We start from the raw sequence: 27646 nt of genomic DNA, 5'->3' as shown, positions 1-27646 counted from the left end.
AAAAGTCACAGATGAAAGAAAGAGAGAAAGGAAATGAAACAAAAGTTTCTCTATTCCGAGTGAACAGAGGTTGTCGCCTGGACGAACCTGAAGTAAACGAGGCTGTTGAAGCTGCAAAGGTCGACTCCAAAGAAAAGGAGAAGATCGCAGGAAGGGAAGAGAAGAAAAAAAGAGACCGGGGCGGCTAGTAATATGCAAGTCGAAAACAGTAGTGGCGCTGCGTAGTGCAGCAGGATGATGAAGGTGATGGGATGGAGGGAGGGGTGGATAAGGATGTGCACCGGAGCAGTGAGCAATCAGCTGAGAGGAGGAGGGGCGCTATCAGCAACTGAGGTCTGCTAGTCTGGCAAACCCTCTAGCTGCGCTTGGGAGCTGAGGTAAACGAAGAACGGGCGAACCGATACGCTGATTGGGAAAAAGCAAAGCGAGGAAACTGAGACGAGGAGATCGTTCTTACCTTGACAACTGATTCTTGAGGTGGTTGTGAACTTGTGAGAAGTCTGACTGAGACTGAGAGACAGACTCAAGGGGCAGGCGCGGCAGATCGCTCAATATTTATTATCAATGTCAGATCTTGACAGAGGAGGTTCCATAATTTCTTGGGTCTTGTTATCGCAGTCGTACGGTCCGGTGGAGCCTCGACATGCTTCTACTGCTGCTGTCTGCTGCGAGGAGTCGCCCCATGTCTACAGCTTCATTTCCGTTTCTCTACAATTGTTTCCTTGGAATCGCATTATGGAGACTTCTCACAGTGAAGCAATTGAGCTCTCCTCGACCAGTTACCATTGGTAACCATGGGAAGACGAGCGGAGTTGGCTAGAATTTTAGCCTGTCAACGAAAGTCAGTCTGTGCCGTCCCTATCAAATGCAGTCCGTGTTAGCGGGGTCACTTCTACTCTATTCCGTCCGCTCTCCAGAGTTCAAAGATCTTGCTTGACTGCTTGAAGTCGCAAGCAACATGAGCATCCCTTTCTGGGCCTTGGTCAAATGGTTGGTATTTAGTGTCTCAGGGCACAATAATATGGCCTTGATTCTATGCTCTTTTCCCATCACCTGGACGAAGGTGGACCTCGACCTCGGGACGCTTCAGACGGACACCTAGTCTAAGTATCCCGAATGCCCTCGACGATGGAACAACAATATGGTTACAAATGTGAAATCTGTCCTCGATCCCCAGAGGCGCCAAACTTTTTTCGTCACAGCCACCGATATAGGCGTCAGTCGGCCCGGTCATGGGAGAGGCACGGCCTGATTGGTGGTGGGGTATTATTATCCAACGTGCAGCTGATAGACTGCAGAGAATGCAGAGGCAGCCCGCCTAGGCAATCCTCTGTCCTGCTGCGGTTTAGCTTCGCGCTCCAAGTGACCCCGAGCGCCACGATTTGGTGCACATCGGGCGAATCACAGTCGCATTTGCAACACCTGCATTGCGCTTTGCCCGGAGCGGTTCCAGGCGAAGGATTTGCAGCGTCAAAAGGAAATAACGACCCAAGACCACCGCTTAGGCGCACCAACGGGCTGTCGCAAAATCTGCACCAGAAGCACTGTACATGAGTCCGGCGCATCGCCTTCAATCAACAAATCGCCGATGCGCAAGAGCAGTGCCAAGAGCTGAGCGCTTATACAACCTTCGCTTCGACAAACGGTCCCGTCTGAAGAGATTTCTCTTTGACTCATGCTCTACAGAGGAGACACCGAGTCCCCGAGTACATTCGGAATGACGACAATGTCTCTTGATCATCCCCATCTCTATCTGACCATCACTACCGAGTTTGGTAATCGCGGGAGGCTCAAGTGGAGTAAACTTTGCGCTCGGTGGTTCTTAGTCCCTCTTCAGCCCTGATAAAGATAGATAACTTGGCAGCAGATGACCCCCGGGAGGCTCTCAGGATCAAGATCAATCAGGTTGGTCAGCACCTGCATATTTTTGATGTTTGGCTCATGAAGCACTCTGGACGGAGAACGCTCATCGCAGCAAAGCCTCCACAACCGGGGACGCGCGATGCTATATTTGTGGTCACACCGCTCCCTCTCCTGCGCCGTCACACCACATTCCTTCCAACTCCCTCCCCCTCCTCCTAAAACTGACCTCCCCCGACATCGTCTATCATTCGATGTCGGTCCCACGGTCCAAATCCACCCCTCTTCATTCTACGTGCCGTATTATTGTCATGCTGATCATGGCAATCCCGGCGAAACCATTGGATTGGCCCATACTTCGAGTAAATGATGACTCTGACAAGCCTCATGTTGGCTGGGATGTCCCTCCTTCAAGGAACGTGACAGCGAACCACACCGACAACAAACTCAAAGAGGGGTGGAAAGCAAATTGATGAGAAACAGGGGTTCGGCTTCAGCATACAGGAAGGGATGCCAGTGCCCGCAAAAAAAGCCCTCCTGGCGAAACTCAACTGTCAACGATGTCTCGAACTAATATACTCCTTGCGTCTCCGCTGTCAAGGGATAATGGCCGAGCAGCTTCTGAAATCTCCGATGATATGACCTGTGCCATCGTGTGTAGCATCCCGTATGGAGGGGTTGCTTCAGAAACCCTACGAGCACGTTGCCGCTTGTGACCCCGCCTTCACCGACCTTTATCTGATATCGTGAAGCGAGGCGATGCCGCGATCGGACTGGTCCGTGCAAGGACAAGAAAGAAAAAAGATCCATCCTAGTCAGTTTGCGGGGTGTACAGTTATGCAAGTCCACTTCTTTCAACTTCTATACCGCGGCTACTTCCAAGCGAGATTCGCCTACTACTGGATCGATCGAGTCGCATGACATGGTGTCTGTCGGCCTCGGTAGTCCAACCAGTATACCGCAACGAGTGGTGTTGGTCAATTCGCTTCTCTCACTGTCAAGCGCAGTGAGTCTAGCAGGACAGGTTGATCACTGGCGACTGGTAACTGTCCGAAGTTTGCACCTGATACTAATCTAAGTCTCTTAGCACATTTTCTCTAGTATCACGCAGAATCTCCCATCCCTGAATACATCTGCAATATTTGCAATCGAAATCCGATCCAAATGGTCCGTGGTCTACACAGATCGGCACTACCGGAGACGAGAAAGCTTGCGAAACCAGTGGCACTGTATGGCGATTCATGAAAGCCGATATCCAAGGCGCGGTAACGCCATCTCCATTACTTTCCTGCTTGGGGACAGACTCCGCTGCAAATAGAACAAGCGCCAAATGGTCTCCAGACGCAGGGCCCGTAAAGTGGTACGTGGGCCCCAAGGCTGCTAGCCCGCGATCTGGGACGGATGGCATACACAGACTTCGGTCAAGTTCGGCATCGCAGGCGCGGAAAATCGATATCAGACAATCCCTGAGGTGTTCGCGTCAGCGTCTGTGCGCTCTTTTCCTCCAGCCCGAGTTGCAATCTTCAAGCTTCAATGGTTCGCTCGGTTGCTGGCGGTTCTTATCCTCTGTGTGACCCGAGCATCTGAGCAATCGCGAGGCTAAGCTGAGCAAGAGATATCGATCTCTCACGACTGCGGGGTATCCCTGTAGCCTGTGCTTTCATGAAGATCTCACTGAGTCACTCTTATTATTCTGTTGAAAGGTTGGCCGTCTTTTCTGCCAACACCAACCGTTCCGACCATGTGGTGATTGGCCGAGAGAAAAGGCAACCGATCAATAAGTAGTATGTTGATGGAGTCAAAGAGTGTATGATTTGCAGCTAGTGACTACTGTGGATGACCCTTGTTTAGTGCTGAACCGAGAATCCATGATTGCAACCCGCCTCTACAATTGAAGGAGCGCTAATCCACCAAACTTGGCCCTCACCCTTCAATCATGATGCAATTTGCGACAATGGAAAAAAGAAACGGGCTTACAAGCACAATGTTGCTTTTTCCAAACAGAGAACACTTCGTTAACATCTCAGCTTCGAAGCCTTCGATCAACTAAATATATATCTCAAGCACGACAAACCGACAACATTCCAGCAGAATGATAGTATAAACTTACCCCGCGCCAGAGAATGTATTTACTCTCACTAGCCAAGGTTCCTATCCCTCCTTTATTAAACTTGCGCGGTAGCCGCTGTTTCATCATCGCTTGAACCGTGGGACCGACCTCCACGATTAATGATTAACGTTCGTCGTTCGCCAACCCTGTAACCTTGTAATGATAGTAACGAAGTATGGAGTATCGTCGTAACCTTGCTAACTCTACTCCATACTTCTTCTGTGTTAACTACTGTAGAATGTGGCTAGTAAAGTAAAGGATGTTACCCAAAACAGCACCCTGCAGGACGGACTGCCCCTCAGCCGGTTGAAACAGACGCCACAGCCCTGGAATTGGGGAATTGCAGACTGATGTGGGAAGAAAGATTCGGCGCAAAATGCACATGCATGGCGATCTTGAGGGTCCGTACTCGGTGGTGTTTCCTGATCCTCTCTGGTCCATACAGAGGAGAGGATGTCGGACTGCAGAGTACAAGTATGCACGGTAGACTATCTATCTACGTACCAGTAGCCTTCGAGAGGCGAGGAAGAGTAGTATTACGGAGGTGATGTCGCACCGGCTCTTTTACTTCGTCCTTTTACATAAAGCAGGACATTGGCTCACACTCAAATACTGGGTTACTCCTGACTCGCATCAACAACCAACGGGATACCAAAGGGAATGTAGACGACGGGAATGAATGGGCTTGATAACGTATTTGATTGGCAGCCGCGCGGAATAAATTGCTGATCCTGAACGGTTCGAGTTGCAACAGTTCGTTGTCGTAAGTTCGCACTCCGTGGTGGGGTCTCAGTTCAAAAGATGGCTGGCGATGGCGATCATTGCGACTAAAGAAGAACCAACCCCTCCATCCTTTGTCTTCACTCTTCAACAATCCCCATTCACGTGATAAACAATTATTGTCGGAGCATACTGCCCTCCGGTACCGCCTGCCCCTAGGGGTCTGATTTCGCCTAGTCATTAATTAATAAGCTAGTTATCTTAGATAGGCGGTCTCCCTACCGGCCACCCAATGAGACACACATCAATCGCTTCCCACAATCATGCTCCGATTTCCACGTGACCCAGCACGGACCGAGTTTTCCAGAACGGAGAAATAATATCCCGTCAAGGTACAGCGCTAGCCCAGTCCAGCCATGTGGGGCGTCCCAACTCCAGCTTTCTGGTCCCAACAGTCCAGAGTCACTGACATTGACATTATTGATGTCATCGCAGCAGATCAGTCCATCACCTGCTTGTTTACGATCCCCAACGCAACACCATGCATACCTCTATCCTCGATAACTGTCGATAATGGAGAAGTCTGACGCTGGAGAGAAAACCACCCTCTTACGCAGAACCACAAACTCGATAACGAATACGAACACCAGCACCAACGCCGACACGAATGGCGAACGTGACATCTATGCCCCCAGCGCCCTCCCCGACTACGACACCGAATTCCTCAGCCCAGACGACCTGCACGCCTTCGAAAAGGCCCTCGTCGACCAAGATGCCGACCCGCTCGTTGCGCTGAATGACTGGCGCCCCGTCTACCAGCGCGTCGTGCGCCCGCGCCGTAACGGAAAGAATGGGAAAAAGCGAGCGCCGCGCCGGACGAAGGACGAAACAAGAGAGGGAGTGCTATATACCGTGCTGAAATGGCCGTTTCTCCTCATCGTCCTTGGCTGGATCACATTTCTAGGCGTCGGGTATGCCGCGACGAGAATCTATATCTTCCTATACGAGCAGTGGGTTACGTGGCGCGGGAAGAGGGAGAGTTTGAGGAGAGAGCTGTACAAGCATGAGAATTATGGGGATTGGATGGAGGCTGCAAAGCAGCTTGATGAGTATTTGGGGAATCAGAGGTGGAAGAAGGTTGATGAGTATGCTTATTATGATCATTTGACGATCAGGAAGCTTGCGAGGCAGCTGAGGGCTGTGAGGGTGCAGGTGGAGAAGGCGATGGAGAGTGGCAATGAGGCATCCGAGACTATAATTGAGGAGCTTTGCAATTTGCTGGAAGCTTGTGTCAAGGCGAACTTTGGGGGTGTTGAGAATCCGAGGCTTTATAGCGAGGCTTATTCGGGGACGAAGGACCTTGTGCAGGAGTATGTTGATGAGGTGCACGCTTGCATTGAGGTTATTGCGGAGTCTCGGCAGGCCAAGAGGGAAGACAAGTACAACCATTTCAAGCATCTGGATACGAACTATGGTCGGACTGCGCTTTGTTTGTCTGGGGGTGCGACGTTCGCCTACTATCATTTTGGAGTCGTCCGTGCGCTGCTTGATAATGAGGTTCTCCCGAGCATCATCACGGGAACGTCAGGAGGGGCACTGGTTGCTGCGTTGATAGGGACTAGGACAGACGAAGAGCTGAAACAGCTCCTGGTGCCTGCTCTAGCACATCGCATTAAGGCTTGCTCTGAGAACTTTTCGACATGGGTGCGACGGTGGTGGAGGACAGGCGCTCGCTTTGATACGGTGGACTGGGCTCATCAGGGCGCCTGGTTCTGCAGGGGCTCCACCACCTTTCGAGAAGCTTACGAGCGTACTGGCCGTATATTAAACGTGTCATGCGTACCGTCAGATCCCCATTCGCCAACGATCTTGGCTAACTACTTGACGTCGCCCAATTGCGTCATCTGGAGTGCCGTGCTTGCGTCTGCCGCGGTCCCTGGTATCCTCAACCCTGTGGTGTTGATGACGAAGAAACGTGATGGGACCCTAGCGCCTTACTCATTCGGACACAAATGGAAGGATGGGAGCCTGCGAACGGACATTCCTATCAAGGCGTTGAATCTTCACTTCAACGTCAACTTCACCATCGTTTCACAGGTGAGACGAGTTCCCATCCCCGCAAAACTCGTTCATCCATTATAACCCATCTCTAGGTAAACCCACACATAAACCTCTTCTTCTTCAGCTCTCGCGGCACCGTCGGCCGCCCAGTCACGCACCGCAAAGGCCGCGGCTGGCGCGGCGGCTTCCTAGGCTCCGCCATAGAACAATACATCAAGCTCGACCTGAACAAATGGCTCAAAGTCCTCCGCCACCTCGAGCTCCTCCCGCGACCAATGGGCCAAGACTGGAGCGAGATCTGGCTGCAAAAGTTCAGCGGCACCGTCACCATCTGGCCAAAGACCGTCCCCTCAGACTTCTGGCATATCCTCTCAGACCCCAGCCCTGAGCGCCTTGCCCGCATGCTACGTACGGGTCAACAGAGCACATTCCCTAAAATCCAATTCATCAAGAACCGCCTCAAGGTCGAACTCGCTATCCTGGATGGTCTCCATAGACTCTCGCCATCTGGTGGAAGAGACTTAACACCCAAACAACCCTTTCCCATCCCCCTCGACGCCGGAGACGGAACTGCAGATTCAGAAACCAAAGATCAAGACCCCCGCGAAGCACGCTTAAACCATAACCTCCCCGAACGCAACTCCGCCTCCTCCCATCACAATTACAGCTCCAGCTACGAGAAGACGGACTCCCGGTACTCGGACACGTCGGATGCAGACGGCTTGATCTCTGCTGAGACCAGCTCCGTCGATGACCACCATGATCATGAACAGGATGTCAGCCAATGCTTAAGACCGCGATCTGCTGATGCGAGGCTTGGAGCGGGCGCGAGACCGAGACGAAATAGTGCCTCGAGTTTGTTTAACTTTGAGGAGATGAGGAGGCAGTCGGCTGTTTTCTTTGATGATCCGGATGTTTATAGGGATGGTGCTTAGACTATCTATACTAGGCTGGGTTTGGTTTATCCTGGCGGAACATCGCAACGACCCGTTCTTTACAGAATAATGGTTGCGGAGCCGTTACATCATCCTACAGGCTGGCTGTATGTATGTATAGAATATCAGCTGTACAGAGCATGAACTAGAGGTGAAACTTGGTTTACTTACCTCGATGTATATATTTTCGTTTGTTTCATTGGCGCTAGCGTTGACTTCTAGCTCGTTTATTTAGGTATCATTGCAATTATCTTCTCTGTCCTCTGTCCTGTGTACAGTTACGTAGGCGAGCTACCAGCTACTCCATAAGATAAGCATGCTTTCCTCATATCTACTACATCCTGCATACAAGGCCCCACCCCGCCTTCATCAACAAGTGCAATCCTCAACTACCCCACAGGCAATTGATTAACTTTGCATCATGATGCATACCGATCCGGATGTCAACTCCACGGACTTAGCCCGAATCCACTGTGGCGTGCACTGATAACCTGAAATAGATACCAGTAGTACAGAGTAGTCTACCGACAAACACACTACTCTGTATACTCCGTCTCTGTAGTATCTGCCCCATCGGCAATCCAAGGCACTCCTGCTCCTACTCCGCAACTTGGTAGTAGTCTTAGTAGTTGAAATGGACCCCGCTACCTCCCACGTCATACTGCATGCACTGTTCGCGCCAAGAGGCAGGGCACGCCGCATCCGGTGCTTTGCCTGACCTTGGCTTTTGGTCTTTGGCGAACCACGTGGTTGGGTTTATTGTTGTTATTGTCGGCCACCGTGATAGGCGGGAGGGGGTGGCGAGTGACCTTGCGTGTCCTTTCTCTGCATTGCAGACTAGAGAGTACTAGCGAAGGCGACGTAACGTCCGTTGATCGGATGTATGGGTAGAGGAGGAGGTCATTGAGTTTGTTGCGATTGGACAAGGACATGCGATGAGGTTTGACATTTTATTGGACGAGGATTCTGAAAGGAAACGGCGGTGAAGATGAATGACCAAAAAGTACTCTGTAGTAGAGCAACACCCTTGATTCATGAGTATCGAAATGGAAGTGAAAGGTAACTAACATTACTCTGTTACGCAACCGCAACCTCAGATCACAAGCCAAGCGGACGTGATAGCCGTCGCCGATTGGAAGTCGCCATCGAGAGCATAGAGTGTCTGTAGGGCGACTGCTGCTTCGCGCGAGAAGTCCTCAACGAATGATTGCGGTGCCGCCACGCCGATGATAGCCGGGTCAACGTCGGCATCAACGTCTGGCATTGGGGTGTCGTTGTCGATGCCTTTAGGGCTCGCGGTGGCTCGAGATTGGGCCTGTATCTCTTTGCTTAGGTCAAGGACGCGGTGGTAGCCTTCTATGGCGAGATGTGCGAGGCCGAGGGTATGCCAGACGCGGGCAAAGTTGAATTCCATTTCCTGTCTCTCGACGAGTAGAGTCCCCTTGCGCTCGCGGATGCGTTTGTATTCGTTCATGAATGAGAGGCCTTGCATGATTTGGTAGTGTCTGTTATCAGACTGGCGCTTCATGGAATGGTGAATGTAGCAGAGACCAATGGAGAGGAGGACAGCGGGGTTCTTGTTGTCGAGTGCGTAGGCACGGAAAAAGTAGTTGAGGGCTGGGTAGAAGCTATTTCCTGAGTAGAGGATGTGGCCGTAGAGCACTAATAGGGCTACGTCCATGTCCTCTGCTGGAATGGCTTTGCCGTTCTCGTCTTTTGTGGACAGCGCTGCGCGTTCTTTGTAGATTGACTCGCGAGGGCGCTTGGTTGTGCGGGCGTCATTGAATGTGTCTGGGAGTGTGAAGTCTATAGCTTTGATCTGGCGGAGCATGAACTTCATTAGTGGGGATGAGTGGAAAAGCGATCTGTGAGGATCTCCGCAAAGGCAGCTGAGCATTGCGAATAGACGATATGTATCTGTTACGAATTGATACTCTCTGATGAACCAACGTGCTTCGTTGGAGAGGGTTTCTTCGTCCTGTGCTCTAAGGGCACAAGCTTTGATGCTCATTAGTATTCATGAGAGCCAGCCGAGGAGGGAGACTCACTGAACCAGCAGACATGGATCAACCGAGTGCTGTCCTTGGAATGATACCAGACACTTGCATCTGCAGCGGCACCTAAAGTGTCGTAGGCTTCGCGAGGCTCATTCTGACCTGCTACGGCAAGAGCATACTGCAGGAACAAGTCCAGCCATTCATCAAAGCTGATGCCATAGTAATCTGTAGGGATTGTAGACGGTACAGTTTCCTCAGCGGCTCCTGTGTGATAGTTAGCTCAGCCTCGGCAGAAGAAGGAAAGCTTCACCACACCTAAAGAATTTTGAAGACGAATCGCCATTTCTTGCATTTCTTCCATGAGGGTATCTTTATCAGGCTTGCTAGAGTAGCCCTGGAAAACCACGCTACGTTGGACGGGATAGAAAGTCCTATTTGAACGGAATTCACGCAGTAAGGCGTCGGCAATGTCCAGCCAGTCTTCCGTGGCTGCGGCATCCCCTGACTGTAGTTTGGGATCAAGCTGCTGCAATTTGCTGTAAAGAAATTGAACGTTCTCTGTCCTTTCGGCTGTAGCAAGATGCTCGTCGGGAGGCTGGTCTAGGCCGCCATCTTGCGCAGTCAGATCCGCCGACCTGAACTCCTTTGCGAGCTCTTCAAGCCGAGTATCTTTTCGTCGGCGGTTGCTTCTTGTCTCCTGCCTTCCCAAGAAAATAGCATCGTTGACGTATTTGAGCGCCTGTTCAATCATTCCGATGCCTTCGTAGAGCTTGGCAAGATGTGCTCGAGATTCTATGTGATTCGAGTCATGCTCTGAGACGGTCAGATAGCAATTTTCTGCGTCTTCGAGTTCGCCTATAAGTCTGCAGCAATCACCCATTGCCATGAAGAAGCTGACATCAGCGTATTCTGTCTGTTGAATGGGCCTATAGAATCGAAGGGCCTCTTCAATCATATCGGCTTCCTTGAGCCCATCGCCTGCTTCGCGAAAGAGATCACCGTAGTCGTAAATAAGCGCGCCTTCCGATATATCGTCCGGTTTCAACCACTCGAGGTGATACTATAGATGTTAGACAACATTAACAACTACGGCACGGTTGGCTTACAAGAGCTTCCTCGACATGTTGGAGTTTTAACCGGAAAAGACCCAGCTTGACGCGAAGCTCAAGTGGTAGACCTAGGCCATAAGATTCTAGTGGCCACTGTTTCGGAACATACCCATCTGCTTTTATCCTTCGAGGAGCATCCTTGTTATCCCACTCACGGTCGTCCTCATCGAATTCATTCCACATGGTGTCGCCTTTGCGACCTAGAAGCCATCGGGAGATTGCTTTCGCAGCCTTGAGCCCTTCAGCAAAGCGATCAAGATAGCTGTATAGCTCAATGTATATGTTCGCGTCGGACCAGGTAAATTCAGGTAATGTTTCAGGATCCTTTGCTGTATAGTGCTCGATACCCTTTGACCAATAATCTAGCGCTTTCTGATATTCGTTTTGCTCGGTGAGAGCGTCCGTAAGGAGTCGAAGCGCTCTTATGTTGTGAGGAATGTCCCTAAGGATCTTCTCGTACTCAGAAACTGCTCGTCCGTTATGTCCAAGGCCTCGATAGAGGGCAGCCCTCTGAAAGCGGGTATTGTAATTTTGAGGGTCGATTTCAAGTACACGACTGTAACAGTAAAGAACGTCATTTAGCGAAGACTGCTTGTCATCGCCAGCCAGATCCATTATCATCCTTGCCACCTTCAGCCACACACCGGTATCCCTTGGTCGGGTATGGGCACCACTGAACAGAGCTGTCACTGCCTTTTCTTTCTGGCCTTGAGCCAAGAAGATTTCAGAGAGCAAGGAGTGAGCGGCAAACATCTCGGGATTAATCTGGATAGCCTTCCTAACGAGGTCGGTGGCCCGTTCATAGTCTCCATCAATAAATGCAGAAGTTGCCTCGGAGTGCAGCATCTTGAACTCCGGGCTGGGCTCTAGCGGCTTGCGAGGACCTCTCTTGATCCCTTTACCACCGCGGGCGCCATATCGACCAGAAAACCGCCCTCCGCGTCGATGGCGCCTATGGAAAGACCCTTGCTCTTCATCAGAAGCTTGATAATCGTCACTCTCAGATTCTTCCCTGGATTAAGCCATGGTTAGCTGCATACCGAAGGACCAGATCGGTTTTCGAGACTCACGATGACTCTTCTTCTTGAGATACCTCGTATGTGGAGCCATCATCAGGGCCATCGATGCCTCCAAGTTCTTCATCAACCGCCGATTGCTCAGGTTCTTGAGGATCAGTTCCTGGATGAAGGTCTCCATACAACCGCGGGTCTATGACCGATGCATCGGTACTGCTAGGCTGCTGACTCCCTTGCCACGGGTATTGAACTATTTCATCAATATCAGGGTAAGCAATCTCCCCGGAAAGGAGACTATTGTTGGGGTCATCCTCGTCGAAGTAATCCATTTTGGCTCGTTATCATAGTCTGGCGACCATCATTGGACGAGTCTAGAATCTCGCGGGGTCGGCGACAGAGGCTGTCTGGCTAGTATACCGACTGTATGACCGAGTCGATGAAAATCCTCGAGCAAAGAAATTATCCTGGAATTGAAGGGAAGAAGGGAAGCAGAAGAGAAGGAGAAGGTCAACAAGCTCTTCGTTGAGTCCAGTGATCCGTTCCCAAGCGGACAAGCGTGCATAGCATAAATTGATGTATTACTAAGGCTGTACATAAAACTGTTCAGGCTATTTGTTCAGTTCGCATTGTTCGATTGCCAAATTTAGTCTCGGCTCGAGTCTTCAATCTTGTTTCTCCTGCTGGCGAGACTCTTAACATCCTCTTCTTCGCTTCCCTTTCTCTTCAGCACCCCTCCGTTTCCCACTTCCTCGTCTCTCCGTCCTTTTCTTACTCTCCTTTTACCTCTCCCCGTCCCGCCCTCTTCTTTGTCCTATCCTTCGCCCTTAAATTGATGCTCCAGGACTCGCTGTCAATCTGTGTTTGACACACTGTTGCGGAGTCTCCCGACATCCTTTCGTTACGAAAAGCGATTCGAGTACCAGAAAACCAGGGTCGGAAGGACAAAGGAGAGCCTCACGCTGTTCCAAACTGACTGTCGTGATTCTCTTTCTCAGCTGTTCTTTCTCTCGTTTTCTTCGACCGCGGTCTTTGTTCCTCCGCTCTCTTCAGTCTGACTACTCCTTTGATGCTCTTTCGATTCGATTTCTCCTTCAGAATCCGAGTCAGGTAGTACAGCCACTGGACTGGCCTGTGCCTCAATCGACATCGCCTAATATCCTGCGGTTGGGTTTCTCTCTCGCACCTCGAGTTGTGCCAAAAGCAACGCTAGCGATCATCCTTTAGCGAGATCGTCTGCCTTCATTCTTAATCTTAGTACTCACGCTCTAATCCGGCTTCAGAGTCGTTCCGACCGAGGCTCCGACAACCCTACGCAAACTCAGCAGGTGCTGCAGGTGTTTTGCAGTAATAACTATCCTTTCTGTATCTATATTCGCCGAGACCCTTGTGAACAAAAGCCCCACCAAACGGCCATCATCCGACGACCTCTCCAAAATCACCATTTTCGTCGTTACCCCTCATGGCTAGTCATATAATCGGCAATCGCAACAGCACCCCAGAAGCCTCGAAATCTTCCCTTCGACCTCCTTCCTCGTCTCGGAATCTAGCCACTCATCAGCTCCGCGCATCCGCTGACATGTCGGGCTTTCCGTCCCCTCTTTCGTCCCGCAGCATCCGCCCTGCGTCCGAGGTGTACTTCAACCAGCAGGCTCAGACGCCTAGCAATACGGAGGACCCCATCGACAGGGCCGCACAACAGTGGCTGGCGGATATCGATCAGTATGAAACCACTTTGGAGGAAATGGCCGCGGCGACCCTGGACCAGGACTTCAAGGATGAGCTTAGTGCCATCGAACAGTGGTTTCGGGTGCTGAGCGAGGCCGAACGGACCGCTGCCTTGTATGCTCTGCTGCAGCAGACCACGCAGGTGCAGATCCGTTTCTTCATCCAAGTTCTGCAGCAAATGGCCAAAAGCCACCCTATGTCTGGTTTGCTGTCCCCTGCAAACTTTGGAGAGAAGGGTATGTTTTCTCCACCAAATTTCTCCCGTCTATATCTGACTTAATATTGCTTACAGACGCCATGTCCAACCGTCTGAATGATGCCATGTCGAAGCTCAATGTTGACAGCTCTCGAAACTCTTTGGGCCGCCCCCCCCCTTCGCCGGGCGCCAAGCGCAACTCCGGTCTTGACTCTTCCACGATCAATGCCATGTTCCCTGACGCAGCCGCCGCTATTGCCAAGAAGAAGGCCGAATTCACCCAGCAGACGGGCAATGCGCCTCCGTCGAACAGGAACAGTGCAGTTTTCAACGAGCGCACTTCCTTCGTTGCGCCCACCATCTCTGCTCCTGATAACAGCGCGGACAATCTGGGCCAGCCACCGGTATCGCCATGGGCTCAACGCGGTGCGTCCGAGCCTCAGCCTCCGATCGCTCGGCCCAAGTCGTCGTCTGGCCAGCAGCCCATGGGACAGTTCAGCCAGTCCGGCCTGCGCTCTCCCCTTCCCACCACCCAAACTGCCACTATCCCCGCTCCCGAGATCGAGCCCCCTTTGCTGTCGCCGTACAATGTTGGAAATGCCAGCTGGGCTTCCATGACCAACACTCCGATGACCGCAACTTTTGGTCAGCAACTTGGAGCTCCCCACCAGCAGGGCTCTCAAGCTGACATGGTGGCCAATGCGACGGCGATGAAGCTGGCTGCGCTTTCGACAGTGAACAACCGCATTGCACTGGATGATGCTCGAAAGTACCGCCGGGCTCGGTCGAACGACGGTCAAGGAAAGAACACTGCGAATGCCGCAGGCCAATCCATCCCACAAGGTGGTCTGGCCAGCCCTAGTCTTCCCCAAACCAACCATCTTGTTGCTGGACAGCTTCTGAATGCCCAGCAGTTCGCCGCTCTGCAAGCACAGCAACAGGCGGCGATGGCTGGTGGCCGGTCCCGACCGACATCACCCGGCATTGCTATGCAGGGCGGCGCTCTGGGACCCATGGGATTCACCTCTCCGCAGAACAATGGCTTCTTGGCTGCCTATGACCCCAACAACCCGCTTATGGGCAATGGGCTAGGCGCACTTGGCATGGGCCAGTTTGGGCTTGGTGGCCACGAGGGCTATCTCTCTGACCACTCCGAGATCAACCGCGGCCGTTCTCCGCGTGGCCGCCGTGGTAGCTCGAAGCCACCAGAGGACCCCACCGACCCCAACCTTCTCAAGGACATCCCCAGCTGGCTGCGGTCTCTTCGTCTGCATAAGTACACGGACAACCTCAAAGATCTCCAATGGAGCGAACTTGTTGAACTCAATGACAAGCAGTTGGAAGAGCGCGGTGTCAATGCGCTCGGTGCTAGAAACAAAATGCTCAAGGTGAGTGCCTTGCTTGATACATATGTTTTACCGAGACTAACGATTGGATAGGTCTTTGAACAAGTCCGGGAAGCCAAAGCCGAAGGAAAACTCGAAATGTAACAGCATGATATGTATCTGCTTGATAATCTGTGTTGGAAATTCTCTTCATTTCATTTCGTTACATTCTCTGCTGCATTAATTTGACTAGATTGGCTATGGGCATAAGTGGCAGGATCCGATTATTTCCTAGGAACGATCTTGGAGGAGAACCGCCTAATTGCGTCCGGGCCGGACACCTGCTGGCCAGCCAGTGGAAGCCTGCGAGCTGATTTATTGTATGTTGTATGTACTGTTCGATTGATGCGATGTGATGAGCGGGCGTTCCGTTTGAGAGACCCGGTTGTGTCTCAAGCGGTTGCCCATATAATTACGACGACAAGCATGTAATGGCTGAGTACATTAGTGACAAATATGATTGTACAACTTGGTTTACATTATCTGATCTCATCAACGAACTTAACTGCCTTTGCTTGAAGGAAGCTCCGTCGAAAAGCGGAGTTCACCGGCAGAATCCCCGGATAACTTCAGCTCCGTAGCTGTATCCAACATCTATCCTCATAACTTCCAACTTCACCCCTCAATCAGCGTGAACCAAGACAGCGACAACAAAAATTCGCCTCCAAAATGCCACCAACAAACCAAGAACTCTCCCTCCTCGTCAACCCCCTCGTCCCCGAATCCGTCCAACACAACAACCGAGTGCGTTCCTCCCCCCATCCCAACCCCAATCCCACCCACCAGCTAGCTAACCAATTCCCTGACAAAACCCAGGTCCTAACACAACTCCACTCCCTAACCTCCTTCCTTCTTGGCCTAACAGCCGGAATACTCGCCCTGCAATCAGCCACAGGCTTCGCATTCTACTTCCTCGGCACGGTCCTCGTCTCGGGATTATTCCATGTCGCGTTACTCTACAGGTCTGGCGGTAAGGGTGCGGGAGGGTTCTACCCGGGCGCGGGTGGTGAAATTGAGGGTCTCGTGGTGAGACGGGATGGGGTTGTTCTTGATGCGGGGAGCGGTGCAAGGAAGAACGCTTGGAGGGATGTGTGGTTTGGGGGCGGTGTGCTGGGTGAGGCGCTTAGTGGGTTTGTTCTTGGGTGGGCGGGTGTTGGGGGGGTTTTGCGGTGATTGTTTTTCTAAGTATAAAATTTGAAAAGGCAAGAGACGGGTTGGTGATAGGGTTGGGATGGGCATGCATGTCTGGTCTAGCCCGAGTAAACCTGGGCTTCTCAGCAGACCTGGAAAATAGAAAGCAATGTATTAAGTATTTAAATGCATGCTAAAACCAAATGCTAGTTTTGGGTACTATATACTAAGGCAACACGCTTCCAAAGTTCTATGTATATCAGGTGGTCAATGGAACTCTCACCCATCAACAGCCTGATTCAGCGCATTAACCCGATAACTCTCACTTCGCTCAATCAACTCCGCATGCGTCCCCCTCTCAACACACCGACCCTCTTCAACAAGGAAGATAACATCCGCCTTCCGAATCGTATACAGTCGATGCGCAATCGCAATAACCGTGATCCCCCTCGCGGCCTTCTCAAGCCCATCCTGCAACAATCGCTCGCTCTCCGCATCCAGCGCGCTCGTACTCTCATCCAGCAGCAAAAGTCTCGGACGACGAATGAGAGCCCTCGCAATGGCGAGTCGCTGCTTCTGCCCACCACTCAGCCTATCCCCATTAGGCCCAACGGCCGTCTCGTACCCGTCTGGGAGAGAGAGGATAGTATCGTGGATATTAGCGAGCTTGCACGCTTCCTGAATGTCATCTTGCGTGAGGCTCTGGCCTGGTCGCGCGCCAAGCTCAAGGTTGAACCTTATGCTCCCGTCGAAGAGGACAGAGTGCTGCGGGACGTAAGCGATCTCATCGCGGAAGGAGAGATCCCGTTTAGCGATATCGCGGTGGTCAATTTCAATGCTTCCGGCTGAGGGCGAATAAAGGCGCTCGATCAGCGAGATGATGGTTGATTTGCCGGCTCCGCTGGGCCCAACCAGTGCGGCGAATTGGCCTGGTGCAATGGAGAGGTCGAGCCCGTGCAGGACTTGCGTGTCTGGACGCGCGGGATATGTGAATTGCACTCCCTTAAAGGAGACGGATAGCCCCGCGCGGGCTTTGGGATCTGAGGGTGGTGGAGGGGGCTTTTCGTCGGGGTGGGTGGTCGACTCGAGGTCTTTTGATAGGGGTGTTGTGATAGGGGCGGAGAGTTTCTTTGTTGAACCTAGGTCGAGCAGGTTTAGGAGACGACGGGTAGCCTGGACAGCGCGCGAGACGTCCGGTGCGAGTGCGAACATCTGGCCCCAGAGCTGGGACGAAACGAGGAGGGCGAGCTGCACGATGAAGAACTGTGTTTGCGTGTAGCGGCCTGCGATGATGTTCTTTGCACCCCACCAGTATGCAAGGGCGTACACGAAGTTACTGAGTCCGTATCCGACGGCAAGCCAGAGGTTTGTAAAGGCTGATTGGCCGGTGATTTCGCGAATGGGACCTTGCAGGGACCGACGGTAGGTTGAGAGGACCTCGGACTCGATGGACAGCGCGTGAACGGTCTTGATGGATGTGACGGCTTCGACGGTGATGCCGAGGGAACGGGCGAAGGCTTCATTGTGGCGCTCTTCGAAGCGGGAGAGGGTGAAGATGCGCATGTAGCCTGCTCCCAAGAGGAGAGGGACAACAGAGAGACAGACCAGAGCGATGCGCCAGGCAATGATGTGCGTCATAACGATGGCAGCGACAAGGTTGACGAGGATACTGAGGATCGTGCAGATGACGGAGCCCGTGAGACCGTTGAGGGCATTGCTATCCTTGACGATGAGAGACAAGAGACCGGCGGGCGTGCGAGCCTCGTGCCATTCGAGCTTCTGCTCGAGGATGGAGCGCAGCGAGAGCACGCGCACCTTGTAAATGAGCTGCTCTGCGATCCAGCCGAAGAGAGACCAGGAGATGAGGTTGGCGAAGAACTCGATAATGGCAAGCACGAAGAACATGAGACCCCAGAATTTACCAGCATCGCGGATCGACTGGCCTTCCTCGCAGGCGCTGAGTTTCCCAACGACGTTACCGAAAATGACGGCCGAAGCGCAGTATGTGCCACCGATGACAACGGCGCCCGTGATGGCGATAAGCAAAGCCAGAGAGTATGGACGGAAGAGCGAGCCCACGGCCTTTGTGGTGGAACTGGCAGAGCGTTCGGTCGCGACCGGTTCATCGTCTGTGGGCTTCTTTTCCTTCTCCTTGGATGGGGAAGACGAGTTTTCTTCATCGTCCTGCACGGAGGTCACCTCAGCAACCTTCTCCTTCTCAAGAGTCGTGCTATCCAGCGAAGGCCTAGCTGAAGACGAGGCATCGCCAACCTGAGAAGCATTGACATTCAGATTCTGCAGCCGAACCAGCTCAGCATAAGCCCCGTCTGCAGCAAGAAGCTCCGAGTGAGATCCCTGCTCAATGAGCTTCCCCTGCCGCATAACGATAATGTTATCTGCGTTCTTGATGGTCGAGAGCCGATGCGCAATAGTGACTAACGTCCGGCCAGCAGCAGCCGATTCCAAAGCTTGCTGCACGCGCATTTCCGTAGCCGAGTCAAGCGACGCTGTGGCTTCATCGAGGATGAGAATTTGCGGGCTCTTGACGAGCGCGCGCGCAATTGAGATACGCTGCTTTTGTCCGCCGCTGATCAGGTTCCCGCTGGCTCCGACCATAGTTGCGAAACCGTGGTCGAGCTTCTTGATGAAGTTGCTTGCGTCTGCCAGTCCGGCTGCCGTCTCGACGAGGGAGATAATCTCGCGGATTTGCTCTTTCTCGGTGGCGTTGCTGGTTTGTTCGTCGATGGCGGCGTCGAGCGCGAGGCCTTTCTCACGGATTGATGTTGCGATGTTCTCTAGTGCGCTGCTCTTCAGAACGTCCATCAGATGCGCGTGTGCGGCCGAATTCACAAGTCCAAGGGCAATGTTCTCCAGGATCGACCGGTCAAGCAGACAAGGCTCCTGTTGGACAAGACTGATGGCGCTGCGGAGGTAGCGTACGTTCAGCGAGCGCACATCATGGCTACCAATAAACACAGTACCCTCCTCAGCATCATAAAACCGAGTAATCAGCCCGGCAACGGTTGACTTGCCGCTACCAGAGAGCCCAACCAGCGCCGTTTGCTTTCCAGCCGGAATCTTCAGCGACAGATTCTGCAAAATAGGCTTATCCGGCCTAGAGGGAAACCTGAAAGCGACATTGCGGAATTCCACATCCGCAGAGATCTGGCCAGCCGGAACAAGACCAACATCCTCAGCGGTCCCGTCAATAGTCGACGGCCTCTCAATATCCTTCCTCAGCTTCTTAAACGCCACAGCAGCCGCATCAAAGCTCTGCAGGAACGGCGCAACTTGACTGAGAATCAAAGACGCATCAACAAGCACCAGGATAACAGTGTACGTATTCCCAACCGTCGCGCCAGTCCCATTCTCAACCGCATTCGCAATCTTCGTCGACCCCTGCCAAAACGCCAACGCATTCGCCGAGAACGCAATGAAATAGAGCAAACCCGCCTGCGTAGCCGTCGCAATGGACTTGCGAATCCCAGCAACCCGCGCAGGCCCCAAGTGATCCACGAATCTCGACTCCAGCCTGCCACTCGCCCCAAACGCATGTACGACCATCGTGTTCGTGAACGCCTCCAGCGCAACAGATGACGCATTCGCCATGCACTCCAGCGCGCGCCCAAAGTACTTCCGTACAAAGTACCCCCCGACCAGCGACATAATCAGGTAAGCCGGCGCAAGGGAAACAAGCATCCCCGCTAACCGCGCGTCCTTAATAAACGCGACAATATACGACGTGATAAAGAACGCAATACTATTCAGCACAATGCCGACTTTCTCACTCGTCCCCTGCTGAATCGTGCTAATGTCCCCCGTAATCCGGCTCGAAGCCTCACCGGGCGGCAACGTATCGAAGAACGTCGCGTCCTGCCGGAGCAGACTATGAAAGTACTTCTCGCGCATGCGCTGCGCAAGCCACTCGCCCGAGATGTTCCAGCAAAAGACGTAGATGTAGATCAGGACGAAGTACGCAATCCCGATGTACACGATTTGCAGGACTTTCTCGTTTATTCCGGCCTGGTACGAGTCTGCATTTTCCGGGGTTGCGTTGCACGTTGAGCTATTCATGTCGTCGACTAGTTGGCCGAAGACAATGGCCATTATGGGGAAGGGGACGCCCGATGCGATTGCGGAGATCAGACCGATCAAAAGCACGAGGAGTTCTTTTGGTGAGGGGCTGCCGTAGATGAGGAGGCGAATGAAGGTTGTGCATCGCGAGAGAAGCTGCGATTTGGTTTCTTTAGCGATCTATCTCCTCCTAGCCGTCGCCCAAAATCCCCAATAGAGCAAGGAGAGGGGAAGAAAAAGAACATACACTCGGCTTCTCAGCCTCAGCCTTCTTCTCAACTTCCGTTTCCTTGTTCTCCCCCATGGCTCACAACAATTGAGCTTGTCGCTGGGGAAGTCGGATATTCAGGGTTGAAGGGACGAAAGTCACAAAATAGCGAAACGAGGGATGTCTGGACTAGCGAGCGCAGCGGATAAAATAGTCTCGTCTGGCGCAAGCGAGGTCGGCGATCTCATGATTCTTATCTGATGCGTAATTCCAATACGTACGTTACGGCCTGAAGAAGCCCCCACTGCTTAGATTACTTGCCCAGAGTCCGTTTTGGTAGGGATCTTCGTGGGCAATGGGTGGGTCTTGTGTTGAGTACCTGACTTAGAGGTTCTTGGTCTTGGAAGGGCTGGTTTGGCGCTTGGTAGACTACGAAGTACTGCATCCGAATCACACGAGTTTATCTTAGTCAAGCCAAGAGTAGGGGATTTTATGAAGTCATCCTAAACCAGAGTACCGGTGTAGGACTAGGGATGTCTGCCACTAGCTTAGGAGAGAAAAAATAAAAAGCTGATTGCCAGACGATTCCTGTAGAAAACTGCAAAGGTCTGGCAAGGTTCGAAGGAAGCATATCCCGTGTAACAAAGTACAGATTATCAGATTGATAAGTCTAATCTGATCCGAACAGTACAAACCCTAAACAGAACCCAATTAATCCCATTTAAACAAAGAGAAACCGAAGAAGATCCTCCCATACGAAGCAAAGAATAACAGCAATCTTCAAGCTGCAGCCTCAACAGGGATCGACGTAGAGGTGATCTTAGCAGGCTTGTTATTGTTGCTCTCCCCATCAACAGTTGTATCCTCGACCGGCTTCCCCATGGGTGTCCCCAGCTGCATCCACCTATAGCAAACTAGACAGACATAGACCAAAATTAGCCCTCATTCCCCTTAAACCAAACCCACAAGAAAAAAAAAAGAAAAAGAAAAAAGAAGTCAACTCACTCATAAGCCCCAAATCCCCCTGAAAGAACAACTCCCTCGTCTCCTCCCCCCACCCCAACCCCATACTCGGAAAGTAGCTGACAGCGCTCTTCCCCACCGCAAGTCCCATACCCGCCTCAACCTCATCAAGTGTCACAAACTCCGGGTTCGTCCCGTATACTCTGGCCATCATCTTCTGGTGCACATTCCGCGCCGCAAAGTGGCCCTGGTGCATGGCTGCCCCGGCCCGCTTGATTCCCGACCACCGCGCCACGTCACCGGCGGCAAAGTGGTCGGCTGCTATATCCGCTGGGATGGAAGAAGCATCGGATGGGAACTCGAGCGTGGGCTTGATACGCACGTAGCCGTGCTCGTCGCAGACGTCGGCGGGGAGATACGAGGGCGCTGTAGGTGTGAAACGGGAGACGGCGTTGATGACGTGGCTGGCGGTTAGGGTTTGCGTGTTGGAGAGAGTGAGTGTGTATGAGTTGTCTTCATCTTCCTGCTTTGAGATGTTGTCGACGCGGGCGCCGAGGACGGTTTTCACGCCGCTTGCTCGGAGGACTTCGAGTGCTTTTGAGGCAAATTCGTCAGGCAGGGATTCGGAGGAGAGGAGGGCCGCGCGGGAGTGGATTAGGGTTACGGGGACGGAGGGGTGGAGCATTTTGCATTCAGCGGCGATTTCGATTCCGACGGCACCTGATAAAGAGCAATACTATTAGATATGTCTTCCAGAGAGGTATGGTCAGAGGGTGTAAGAACATACCACCTCCAATAACAGCAACACCCTTCGAGGCGTCACGGACATTAGCCAGGTTCTCGGCCGTCTCAGCGAGGAACGCCTCCCTTGTGAAGGAGCGTGGAGCGCTAGGGTACTCGCGGGCGAGACCCGTACATGTAATCATATAATCGTAGGATTCCTGGACGGCGCCTTCAGCCGTCGCAATGGTAGCTGTCTTTGACGAACAGTCTAGACTGTCGACGGAGCCTTGGACGCAGCGGATCTCTGGCGTTTGTAGGGCAGGGATATCGGAGAATTTGAGCCAGAATGACTCTGCGAATTCCTTTGAGGATAAGGCGAGAGGCTGGCCGATTAAATGGTCTCATTGAATGTTAGTACATATCCGGATCAACTAGGTTACTAGAATGGAAGAGCATACAGTAGCCATCACGTGGATCAACGATGGTAACCTGCACGGGGATTCTCTTGCGGGTGCCATTGTCACCATCGACAATTGAGAACCGGTGTCGTCTGCCATGGCATAAATCAACTAGGTTGAGAGCAGCTGCAAGGCCGGCATACGAGCCGCCCAGGATAAGGACCTTGAATGGGGTTTGGGGGTCTTGGGAGCTAGGCATTTTGAAATCACAACTCGTCAACTTCAATTCAACTCAAAAGAACTCAGATCAGTAAGCAGCAGAAGAATATAGGCAGGAGAAAGAACCAACAAAGGACGCAACGCGAGTAAAAAAGGAGGGGGCCAGCTAGTCATGAGTGGACTGAGTCGGCTCGAAACGGACGTTATCAATCTAACCGACCCGCCTGTAATACAGGGTCGTACAGCCAGGTAATGCTTACCGATACCGAGGCCCACCAGTCCGAGAAACACACGATGTATCCTAAGCTGCATTAGTTTGGGGGTCCTCGACCTCCACGCCCTCGTGCTTGGGCGCTGCTGCTGGGTCGCGACCGCTTTGTCGAGCCGCGCCGCGGTGTCCCTGTCCCTGATGAACGTGTCGGCGTGTCTGTTGTAGGTTTACGTCCAGGTTGCGCATCCCGCGACGTGATACTCGCGCGAGACATGGTAGCCGGTATTGGGTTTGGAGTAAGAAAGGTCCGAATCGATCCTTCGCAATGCAACAAATCAGGTGTCCTGCGCGGACCGGAGGCCGGAAGGCTGGAAACATCTTTGTTCCTTGGCGGTAAAAGGGGTCGCAGCTTTTCTTGGTACACTTCTGGATGCCAGGTGTGGGAGGCCTCGGGGGAATAAATGATTGGGGTGTTGTGACATGGTCCACCTTTCATGACAGGGCCTAAAAAAAGCCGGCTCTTAGGATTACAGATTGACGCCATTATTTTTGATGTCCGAACGACCGGAGAGGACGAGACCGGGGCTTTTAATGCAAAGAAATCCACTTGGACTGCCGGCGGCACAAACCGACAAGCTGAAATTGCTGGAAGGTCAAGACCCAAGAATCCTCCTAGCGGAGAAAACGTACAACCGACAGTGCCAACCTACGAGTCATTGACAGCAGCAATGAGAATGCCGAGACCACTGAAATTAAGTCTTAGCTAAAACGAACAAACGCCAAGATCGCAAGGAAGAGTTTTCGTGCCATGGTGGCTTTTATCCCTCGCAGTTTGAGGTGGGAGTGGGGTTAGATTATCAGATTGATATCCGGTCTCGGGGTGATACAGACAATAATACGGGTGGTGGTAATAATACAGATCAGATAATACCTCCGGCGACGGATCAGATAAGATCACACATCGGCTTACCCCTTGCTTCCCACCGGGCTATATTATAGCCTATGGGTCATCATACCGAGTGAGCGGTTAGCTAAGAAGGAATCCAAGGGGCAAGGGTAGGGACAGGCACGAATGCAAGCCCGAGGAATCCATCAGTCACAGAGATTTTGTCTCTTGTTATTTCGCAGAGGGAGTCGCTATCAGTTGGGGTGACGGAATCTGCATAGTCGTCACTGAGACTGAACGAAAGGATCCTCAGCCTCACGATTACTGTCCGCATAAAAAGGCGTTATGGATGAGACTTGGTATCTGAATTAAATGAATAGTAAGCACAACGTTCAGGTTTCCGAGGGATAAACCGCTCGCCATCAGCATCCTCGACCGCACATTGCCTATTGGTATAATTCGGCATCAGATCGGCAGAAAAAGGGATGAATAAAGTTGCTACGCATTGCCTATCCTAGGTTACTTCACCTATTGTCGAAGACTCTATCGGATGCTCTGCTCTATTGAGTACTAGTATCAGCAGGATTACCTTTCCAAGAAATTTCCCTTGGAAAGTACTTAACAAGCGCCTTCGGGGTCCTACTAATCGGTCTAATGCGCCGCAGTCGCCAAAAGCCAAGGGATATTTTAGCCATTCAAGATGTACGAAGGTAAACGGCAATGGAGATGCACCTATAACTACTGAAGACGCATGACCCCCGGCCGCCCAAAGCGTTCCCTTTCTATAGTGAATGACGAGGTTTCAGCAAGGCAGGAGCGTAGAGACAGATGGGAGTATGATATTATTCATTTCCGAGACGAGTAAACTGCAAGTGTCTTGAGATGGTAAGATCAATGTTTCGCTTGTCGCCGGGTACCCAGAGATATAAAGCTTGCTTAACATCAACACTTTCCCAGCCTGGCATCCTCCAACACTCAACTCCTCAAGCTCTCTACAATCCAACAAGTCAACACCAGTCTTTTATATATAACCCTATCACCAATAATAATGGCTGCAAGACAACTCGAATCTCCGCAGTCGGAGCCTTGCCGGAATGTCCAGGTCTGTGATGACGCCGGGTACATAATTGGAGGTAGGAAATGATGCAGCCAGAGCCATGACAGAGGGCGATCTTGACTTCTTTGCCCTGACAGCCACAAAGGGACTTATCAAAACGGAAGCCTCACCAACAAGAACCTCTATGAGATGTGCCCTCTCTTCTTGGACTTCCTGCCAGCAACGCCCTGGTCGATATTTGGCCTCCGGAATAGTGGAACGGAGTCCCTCCTGCCCAGGGATACGTTCCCGCTGGCCACGGGGGAGTATGTTGTGTTGATTCAAAGTAAATCAATTGAACACCAACTTCAATTCTCGAAGGTTAATGAGGATTACAGATAGGGCGGCCATCAACGTCAGACCGACAGTGAGACAAACCATGTAGCGAGTTCCCTCACACAGCGACAGCGTCCCAAGCAGTCGCTTGTCGATCCAGGTAAGTTTTCAGTCTCATATTCCTGGCCTCTGTATCTTACCATCTACCTACTCTACTCCCTGGCACGTGCTCCGCCTAACAGTACATAAACTCAATTAGCAAAGATGGTTTCGCGATCGGGTGGCGGAGCGTGACGGGTCTGTGCGGTAACTGGATCCGGAGGCCCAAACGACTTTGAAGGTCTGGGAGCTGCACATATCTTTCCGGTAGCCGGACAGCTGGACTGGGGAGCGCAATGAATATAATGAGTGGATTACAGACCGTCAGACACCTGGGCCTTACTCTGGGGGAGCCGGATCCAAGATGTACTCTCCACAGAACGGCCTCCTTGAATCGGCGCTGCACCGCTCGTTTGATATGTATACCTGGGCGGCAAACCCATACGTATGTCTCTTCTCTTTTTAGCTACTATAAAATTCCTGAATCAACGGCTTTGCTAACAGGGAACAAAGCAGGACAGCTACAAGATAACTGTATTCAAATGAAATACATTCATGTCGCTGATCGACGGCAAAAAATTGCGAGACTCAGCTTGGAAAGAAGGCCGTGAATCCAGATGGCACTTTGAGCAAGCAGTACTGAAGAACATGAAGGGCGCCGCTGGTGACGACTGGACGAAGTGGGTGCATGACTTTGGAATGGGTGGTGACATGGTTGGGGAGATCATGGAGGGACCGCGACCTGGACAGCGTATGGAATTAGAGCTGGCAAATCGCTTGGGGGCTGGTAAGAGTATCTGGTGATGATACTATCAGGGTAAGACCCAGCCCTAGACTGAGCTTTGATCTCTAGTGCCATAGTTATGATAATGCGACGCATGGCCAAAATCACTCCTGCCACTGCACTGCCGCTGCCATCTTTTTTGTCTTGAGATTCCATTTCATATAGTACTGAATGCTGGCATATTACGCATTAACATATTCTGAAATGGTTTTTCTGATTGCATTACTCTGACACTCAAAAGCCTCGGATTCGAAATACCACAGATCAGAAGTGGATTCAAGCCTAAACAAGGTACAAGCACGGAGATCTCAAGAACAAACATGGTGCGCTCAATGCGTCTGAATGTGTAAAGTATGTATGGATATGGCCATGACTACATAGAGACGCAATAACGTGGTAAAAATGCCGTTGTTGGGAGAGTCTGGGTCCTGGCCCGGTCTTCGTGATGCGGTCCAGTTTATGGTATTGATCATGTATAGGAGTGGTTGTCAGAGTTGGTACTTTGAGTGTCTAATCATCCTATTAGTGTGCATAAATTTATAAATACAAAAATTCAAGCAGAACATAACCCATGAAAAACTCTTCCGCGAAGCTACCATATGATCAATCCACACATTAAAAGAAAAACACAAACAACCAGCTGCCTAGGTAGCTTAGAAAGCCTCCCGGTGCTCAAATGGCACAAAATCCCTCACAATGTGAGCATACTCGACCTTGAACCCACTATCCGGCGCAGCCTCCTTCGCCTTGCGACGCATAACCCTAGACACAGGCACAGTCGAGTTCGAAGCAGTACCAGCAACGGCACCAGTCTCAACCGTCTCCGAGTTCTCCAAGTGGCGGTTGCAAGTCCCACCGGGGATCAAGTTGTCACCGCCCAGATTCTTGATGTAGCTGTACTGGTTCTCAATGGCAGTGTACTGCTCCTGGATTCCAGGGAATCCACCCTCGACATTACTGTCGTAGACAGCGACGACGACGTTCTGCGCCACGTTCTCGGCTTGTGATGTCCGCGCGTAGTCGTCCGGCACGTGGGTGTCTGCGTCGTAGGCGGCGAGGAAGCCTTCGCTTTCTATACGTTTCATTTGAGTTAGTATCTTTCCGTTCAATTACAAAACAAAACAAAACAAGAGATGGATAAGGAGGGAAGGGTGTCTGTCGTACCGCTCAAGTTCTCGCCAAACGCAGCAAACCCATCAAGACCGTGACCAGCCTCATGGAGCATAACATCGATATTCTCACTGGTTGTACCGATGAAGGCAACATTGCCGTTGATCGCGAACGCGCTGTTTCCACCGGGGAAGAGGAGGACCTGGCGGACCCAGTCGCGAATGCGCACGGGCACCTTGCTGAATGTTTCGGCGGCCGTCTCGATGGGGACTTCGACCTCCTTGTGCCGGCAGAAGAGCCAGGGGTCGGCGCACTACACGTATTAGTACAATTTTTTTTTTTTTTTTTTTTTTT

The 27646-nt window shown here is 51.9% G+C and overlaps 9 protein-coding genes across 9 annotated transcripts; 5 read left to right on the top strand and 4 right to left on the bottom strand.

The window, feature by feature from the left end:
• The first annotated feature begins 1711 nt into the window (after positions 1-1711).
• Positions 1712-2504, top strand: BDV17DRAFT_91130 (uncharacterized protein). The gene is made up of 2 exons (XM_073765332.1): positions 1712-1905; positions 1955-2504. The coding sequence occupies exons 1-2, from the start codon at positions 1868-1870 to the stop codon at positions 2331-2333; spliced, it is 417 nt and encodes a 138-aa protein (XP_073615352.1). The 5' UTR covers positions 1712-1867; the 3' UTR covers positions 2334-2504.
• Positions 2505-5151: 2647 nt separating this feature from the next.
• BDV17DRAFT_90996 (patatin-like phospholipase domain-containing protein) lies at positions 5152-7972 on the top strand. The gene is made up of 2 exons (XM_073765330.1): positions 5152-6787; positions 6844-7972. The coding sequence occupies exons 1-2, from the start codon at positions 5264-5266 to the stop codon at positions 7684-7686; spliced, it is 2367 nt and encodes a 788-aa protein (XP_073615351.1). The 5' UTR covers positions 5152-5263; the 3' UTR covers positions 7687-7972.
• A 611-nt stretch (positions 7973-8583) lies between these two features.
• Positions 8584-12308, bottom strand: BDV17DRAFT_91000 (tetratricopeptide repeat protein). Its single transcript, XM_073765331.1, has 5 exons — positions 11863-12308; positions 10790-11804; positions 9999-10743; positions 9735-9947; positions 8584-9684 (listed from the first exon to the last, which is right to left on the bottom strand). The coding sequence occupies exons 1-5, from the start codon at positions 12135-12137 to the stop codon at positions 8780-8782; spliced, it is 3153 nt and encodes a 1050-aa protein (XP_073615350.1). The 5' UTR covers positions 12138-12308; the 3' UTR covers positions 8584-8779.
• An 803-nt stretch (positions 12309-13111) lies between these two features.
• Positions 13112-15373, top strand: BDV17DRAFT_90978 (RNA-binding protein VTS1). Its single transcript, XM_073765329.1, has 3 exons — positions 13112-13769; positions 13826-15117; positions 15169-15373. Exons 1-3 carry the CDS (start codon positions 13268-13270, stop codon positions 15217-15219), a joined length of 1845 nt encoding a protein of 614 aa, XP_073615349.1. The 5' UTR covers positions 13112-13267; the 3' UTR covers positions 15220-15373.
• Positions 15374-15783: 410 nt separating this feature from the next.
• On the top strand, positions 15784-16287 carry BDV17DRAFT_291442 (EMC6 family protein; the record flags this gene model as incomplete). Its single annotated transcript, XM_073762138.1, has 1 exon — positions 15784-16287. One exon carries the CDS (start codon positions 15784-15786, stop codon positions 16285-16287), a length of 504 nt encoding a protein of 167 aa, XP_073615348.1.
• A 237-nt stretch (positions 16288-16524) lies between these two features.
• BDV17DRAFT_291441 (ABC transporter ATP-binding protein) lies at positions 16525-20623 on the bottom strand (the record flags this gene model as incomplete). The annotated part of the gene is made up of 2 exons (XM_073762137.1): positions 16525-20475; positions 20567-20623. 2 exons carry the CDS (start codon positions 20621-20623, stop codon positions 16525-16527), a joined length of 4008 nt encoding a protein of 1335 aa, XP_073615347.1.
• Positions 20624-21307: 684 nt separating this feature from the next.
• Positions 21308-23017, bottom strand: BDV17DRAFT_298484 (putative pyridine nucleotide-disulfide oxidoreductase AMID-like; the record flags this gene model as incomplete). The annotated part of the gene is made up of 4 exons (XM_073763702.1): positions 22672-23017; positions 22278-22613; positions 21533-22210; positions 21308-21441 (listed from the first exon to the last, which is right to left on the bottom strand). Exons 1-4 carry the CDS (start codon positions 22868-22870, stop codon positions 21308-21310), a joined length of 1347 nt encoding a protein of 448 aa, XP_073615346.1. The 5' UTR covers positions 22871-23017.
• Positions 23018-25664: 2647 nt separating this feature from the next.
• Positions 25665-26370, top strand: BDV17DRAFT_263606 (uncharacterized protein). Its single transcript, XM_073757929.1, has 2 exons — positions 25665-25843; positions 25912-26370. Exon 2 carries the CDS (start codon positions 25954-25956, stop codon positions 26200-26202), a length of 249 nt encoding a protein of 82 aa, XP_073615345.1. The 5' UTR covers positions 25665-25843; positions 25912-25953; the 3' UTR covers positions 26203-26370.
• A 289-nt stretch (positions 26371-26659) lies between these two features.
• On the bottom strand, positions 26660-27605 carry BDV17DRAFT_263605 (uncharacterized protein; the record flags this gene model as incomplete). Its single annotated transcript, XM_073757928.1, has 2 exons — positions 26660-27254; positions 27347-27605. Coding segments are annotated over 2 exons (678 nt in total), but the record flags the coding sequence as incomplete, so codon positions are not given.
• Positions 27606-27646: the final 41 nt, after the last annotated feature.

Source organism: Aspergillus undulatus (assembly GCF_047715775.1).
Source record: "Aspergillus undulatus strain CBS 261.88 unplaced genomic scaffold BDV17scaffold_25, whole genome shotgun sequence".
Classification (NCBI taxonomy): Eukaryota; Fungi; Ascomycota; class Eurotiomycetes; order Eurotiales; family Aspergillaceae; genus Aspergillus; species Aspergillus undulatus.
Note: the sequence above shows the minus strand (reverse complement) of the source record. Positions and strands in the feature narration are given on the sequence as shown.